The sequence below is a fragment of the Myripristis murdjan genome, chromosome 1 (genome assembly GCF_902150065.1).
Source record: "Myripristis murdjan chromosome 1, fMyrMur1.1, whole genome shotgun sequence".
Classification (NCBI taxonomy): domain Eukaryota; kingdom Metazoa; phylum Chordata; class Actinopteri; order Holocentriformes; family Holocentridae; genus Myripristis; species Myripristis murdjan.
Genome location: NC_043980.1, coordinates 6,708,695 through 6,714,717, shown reverse-complemented (window position 1 = coordinate 6,714,717; position 6,023 = coordinate 6,708,695). Strand labels below are relative to the sequence as shown.

Here is a 6,023-nt window from a genome sequence, read left to right as displayed (position 1 = left end):
AATTAGCCGGAGTGCTCCTGTGTTAAAGCGGCTGCCCTCGCCTTTTATTGTGCTGCCCACCGTCTCTGTAGGATTATAAAGCAGCGCCGAGGTCCCTCTTAATGATATTATGTCACTTCATGTATCAATTTGGTGATTAGCCCGCCGTTTTGGCGAGTTTTTATGGAACTTGATTTATGGCTCTCCCAATGCGCAAAAACAGCTGCGAGGCGGAGCTGAGGTTTTGTCAAATGAGATGATATGGATTCAGAGGCAATAAGGCAAAGTGGAGCGGCTTGACCCCTAAAAAAACAACAACAACAACAAAAACAACAACAAGGTGACCCTTTTATACAAAAGTATGAATAAAACCCAATTCTTCTGAACTGATTTAATTTCTCACCCGGGGAAATGGGATCATTAGCAGCTTTTGTTTGACTCACTGAGGCCAAAATTTCAGTTCCAGAGGTGCAGCATAAAAATTAAATTGCCCTAATTATCATAACCTATAAGAGTAGGCTAATAATAATAATAACAATAACAATGGCCTAATGACAATAATAAATGTTATTAATATAATAATATTTATTATTGTTGTTGTTGTTACCATTATTATTATATATTTTTTAAATTCTTTATTTGGCAAAATCCCAAAATGGTTTAGTCCATGGAAAACACACAATAGACTGGCTAAGATGCGGCAGATGGGTTAAAATAGCTTAACAGCTCAGCGTTTATTAATTAAATTAGTACCGGTAAGTAGGCTAATGAATCACCGCCTATAGTCCCTTAATAAAAGGAGAACTTGGTAATGCTGCGTTGCTGAGCCGAGCCATGCCGCGAGAGAAAAATATAAAGTTCAGCGGAGGCTCACACTGAGTCCTGTGGGGATTTTACAGTCCCGCTCAGTCCCGCTCGCACCACACAGGCCAATGAAAAAGGCCCATGTTTCCCTATCAATATGAATATTTAATATGCCTTTTTTTTGTAATCCGCGCGGCCGAGTTTATAGATTATTTGCTGCGTTGTAAAGGCGCTGAAACGCATCTATTAATTTAAACAATGCAGTGTCTCATGCGCGTTGCAAATCCCCGGCGCGCTCGTGGCCTTTGACACACATAGGTTTAAGCCACGGCAAATTTGGAGCGGAGGCGCCATGCGCAGCCCTGCAACATTAAAACAGACAAACATCCCATTAAAGCACCAATGACAGCACATCCTCACGCCGAGATGTTGGAGGGAGGGAGGGGAGAGGGCGATTTTGGTGGGTGGGACAAATGAGCGCTATAGAAAGGGGGATGCTGCAGCCCCGTCCCCCTCATATCTCACTCCACCCAGCCCTAGAATAAAAACCACCGGTGACGTGCGCGCAAGGAAGCACCCAGCAGTATGTGCGCGCCCACGGGAGGGGCCGATAGAAAATGGCGAGTCTGTGCAAAAGGCAGCAATGCACGATAGAGAGGCGCGGCTTTCGGCAGGAACTTGACTCTTGGAGGCACAAACTCATTCACTGTGTAGGTAAGCTCGTTTGGCATTGTATGTGTGTTCGTATGGGAGGGGGTCCGGGCGGCCGGAGAGCCCCGGCGAGTGCATGTTTGGATTTGTGCGTGTTTCGTTTTGGGAGTGTAAGTGGCAGATTCCGGGGCTGCTGTGTCCATGGGAAAACCTATAGGCTCTTCGCGAAGCTGTCATTTTTTGTTACGCACGGCTGTTGCCTGGCGCTGCCCGCCTCCCACCGGACCTTTCCAAAAATATTCAGCTCCAAGTTTTTTGGGAATCATGTTTAGACACCTTGGCTCGTGTTCACCTGCACAGAACGGGCTTGTGATCTGTGTGGCTGGTTGTGTGGTGTTTTATTCACGGGAACCACGGCTCGGATCCGCGGCGGTATTTTTTTTTATACATTATTCCATAGCTGTTTATTTATTGTAAGCAGGGCATGTCACGTGTCCAGATGAAGCTGCGCCTAAGCCAATCGGCTGCCCCGCCGGCCCGTGCCCGTGTGCTCGCCGCCGTGTTCCTTTTTGGTGGGGGGAGGGCGGTGCGCGCTCTCCATCTCCAAACATGACGCCGGGGCTTTTGGGCGCTGCGCGCTCCGCCTCTGCTGCCCTGGAAATCGGCATTTGGGAGCGCGCATTGCTGCATTGGGGGAAATGTCAGTGGAAATAATTTTGTATTTTAGGGGGTAGGTGGGGGTTGACGGGGAGAAATGCCTCCCGGTGAACCGGACCGGTACTTGTTGAAACGGCACGCTTGGATGCGGTTCTGATAGATGATGGGAACTGTGCGCCGGAGATTTGTGTAGCGCAGTTTGCTTTATGATATGTCTTTTTTTTGTCTTTCCCAAATGTTTATAGTCGGACAGAATCCATTTGCTCATTGAAGGGTCAGTGCACGGTTGTCAGTCTTTGTCTGATTTCTGAAATGATAAAGCGCAGCTCATAACCTTTTCCCAGCATTTCGCCATTAGTTCATGTCCGCAGTTATTTTGGATTTTCTCATCCATACGTCTCTCTTACCCCCTCCCCCCATCCTCCATTTCTGGTATATTTCATTGGCTCTGTTTAATCCGGTTAGATCGCCCTATCCGATGTTATGGTGAGATTATCATCCACTCTTCGCCTCTGATCTCCTAACGTCCCCGGGTTTCCTCGGTTTCAACCCCGCTCCTAATCTGGCTTTTATCGGCGGAAAGCGGAGTGTTGCGGCTCCACTTGTTTTTGGATGCATTTCTCCGTCCAGATGCTGTGTGTTGACCTGTCACCCACTTAACCATCCGACCGCTTTATAATATCTCACATGCCCTGAATCTCCCCACATCGGATTTTTTTTCGTGAGAAGTCATTATAGGCGGGGATGTGGTAGTAAATAAGAAGATTGGTAATCTATTTCCTCTAGTTGTTGATCAGCACAAGGAACCGCCAACCATCCGTGTGAACAAAACCCACCAACTTCTGCTTTTCTGCACTTTGTGCACATAACCCACATCAGTTACTATCACCTGCACGATGCATTTATCTCACTGAGAGTCTCATCAGCCCTAAAAAGCTGTGTAATCTCAGTTTAGCAAATAAAAAATGTGTTTCAACTGAGTTAACATTGGCTTACCCTCCACCACAGCCCTGTTATTAATCATGACAGCATGCCTTTTGTCTTGTTTTCCCATACATTTTCTGTAGCAGCCTGATTAATAGTGTTTTACTGCATTAATAAGCAACTATTATAGTTTTACTGACAGGGACGGATGCTGGTCCCTTCCTAAAAGTTTCACTTTGGCCACAAAAGCGAGGGAAGGTTATAAGGCCTGGAAGGAGGAAGTGTAATAAAGTTACAACAAACCACAGGGTGATTCAGACCAACCATTTCCTTACAGCGATGATGCAGTGATATTATAGTTGGAAATATGTTAATACATGATAAGATTACTGTTGGTGACCACAGATAATGCATAAGTGTACTGAAGTCGCCATATGTTCACAGTTGGGTAACACAGCACACCACTGACACCACAGTGTTTGCATCAATATATCAGTCAACATATCTGTTTTTCTTAGAAAGGGTCGTGTGTGTGTGTTTGTGTGTGTGTGTGTGCATGGATTTAGGCTATGCTGTAGTGAGCCATTTTTGCCCAACCCCAGTTTCTTGTTGCTATTCACTGGGTTGTTGTGCGTGACGGGTGTCAGCGCTGAGCACAGTCGTGCTTATCAGCGCTCAGTTTGAAATCCCACACTCTCATTGTTTGAAGGCTAATCGACTTTTAACGCTGTGATGCACTGGAACTAATGAAAATATTTGCTGTGCGCTGTGGGCCTACTGTACTGAACTTTTTTTCTTTTTCTTTTTTTTTTTTAAGTCACCATCTGAACAATATTGAGGATCCGTTTTGTAAGTGTGTTATTTTACCAACCGAGGATTTAAGTTAATCCTTTATCCTGTTTTAGTTGAATTCTGTCAGTCACTTTTTCATTTTGGAATGAAACTCCTCCACATAAGTGTTTTTTTTTTCCCTCTCTGTATATAAAATCTGAGAAGGACACATATCAAGTTGCATGTGAAAACCCTTTGTGAGACTCTCAATCTGGTTATTGGTAACTGCAGAGTTTCAAAATAAAAGTGCATACCTGTCATTTGGGGAGGGGAAACAGACACACACACACACACACACACACACAAAAATGACTGCTTGGCTTGGAAGTTAAGTGCACCGTTTGGTTACCGCGAAAGTCCTTTGTCTACAAACTGGCTCATGAAGACATCAGTCGTATTGAAATCCTGGCTAATGAATGTCAAACATCCTCGGAGGCGGACGGGCGAGGGAGGCGTCCTCGTGCTGCAGGAGGCAGGAGGCAGGAGGCGCTCGGCATATTTGCTCTGCACTGTATTTATAGTGAACGCGTGCCACAGAAAGGTTAACATTATTAGTCTGTAGAAATTATTGACCAGCTGCTGATTCCTCTGGCACACAGAGACTCGGTAAGATAGTATGACTAATTTGATTTGCTAAAGCCGGTACCAGAGAAAGAGAGAGAGAGAGAAAGACAGAGAGAGAGAGAGAGAGAAAGGTGTGAGTCTTAATACAAAACGTCCCTCAGACAGGAGCAATCTCATTGGTCGAGTTGAGCATCAGTGGGCGGAGCCAAAAACAACCAAATGTTCCTCCAACTTCATAAAGCGAAGAATATAAATAAAAAATATCAATATCAGTGACCTTTTATTTGTGTGTAGATAGATAGATAGATACATAACCTTGATTTAATTTTATTCAGCAGTAATTGCGGCGGCCCTCCTTTACAAAGCCATGGAGTTAACAATAGCACAGTGCATAATAAAGAGAGGTAGTCCAGGGGCCTCCAGGGTCTTCAGCCACATCAGGAGCTTAATTTAAATTAAATGATTCGCTTTTGTATTCTAACAATTTCTAGTGAGTTTTTAATGTTTTAATTTCACCACTTTGCATCTAACTGCTCAGTGTCAAATTGATACTTTAAATAAACCATAATATCTTTACATTATCAGGGTCCACAGAGCAAAATCACTTACAACAGGGGGTCTGAAGCTCCAGTTTGATGTAACTGAACCTTTTCTTTAGCTCCGCCCCCTGAACTTGAACAAAATCAGTCCGGTTGATTCTGCCTCCAAAGTTTGAAGTGCGAAAAGTAAAAGTCTGAATCAAAGTGGCAACAACTGCAATATAAAATGCCAACCCTTACTCTTACACACACACACACACACACACACAGACACCACGGTGGTGTGTGTGTGTGTGTGTGTGTGTGTGATGGCAGGTATTTCAGCGAGGGACAGATGGACACTTTCTCATCTTGTTAATTCTCCTCATGAGCTTTTTTGAAAAGAAAAACAAAATGTGGCACATTTAGCAGGATGGCAGCGGTGGAGGAGGGGTGCCCTCTGTACCTCCTCGGCACACACACGCACACACACACACACACACACACACACACACACACATGCACATAAACACAACCTGCCACTCAGGCAGTGTGAGCCTCATTATGTGGCTGCGATCCACCCATTATACCAGAGTGAGTGCCAACACCGTAAATCTCTATATCTTCTTCAACACAACACACACACACACACACACATACAGGCAGCCCACCCCCAAGACTGTAGCCTGTGTAGAGCTATCTTGGGGGCCGACCATGCCAACCAGGGGCCCTGTGGGAGGCGGGTCGCTCTGTCTGGGGAGGAGGGCTGACTGCAATCTGTGGAAAAGGAAAATACGCCACTGGCACTCACTGCATGTCGACAGAAGGTGTGTGTGTGTGTGTGTGTGTGTGTGTGTGTGTGTGTGTGTGTGTGTGTGTGTGTGTGTGTGTGTGCATTTGTGTAAACCCTTATTTATCCAGAGAAAGTCGACTGAGCTCCTTGCTCTTTTCCAGCGTCGCCCTGCACACACACACACACACACACACACACACACACACACACTCAGAGTCCCACACATTCTCAGTGGGAGCTGCCCAGTTCAGCGTCAGTCTGACACCGCTGAGCCGGCTCCCTCCTGCCAGCCTCGCTCCTCC

The 6,023-nt window shown here is 45.6% G+C and overlaps 1 protein-coding gene across 1 annotated transcript in view; it reads left to right on the top strand.

Moving 5' to 3' along the window:
* The first annotated feature begins 1,378 nt into the window (after positions 1-1,378).
* lcor (ligand dependent nuclear receptor corepressor) overlaps positions 1,379-6,023 on the top strand; it is a 116,182-nt gene continuing 111,537 nt past the window's right edge. Inside the window, exon 1 of the mRNA XM_030061195.1 lies at positions 1,379-1,497. Within this exon, the coding sequence (XP_029917055.1) occupies positions 1,401-1,497 (97 nt within the window). The 5' untranslated portion in view covers positions 1,379-1,400. The remainder of the gene's footprint in view (positions 1,498-6,023) is intronic.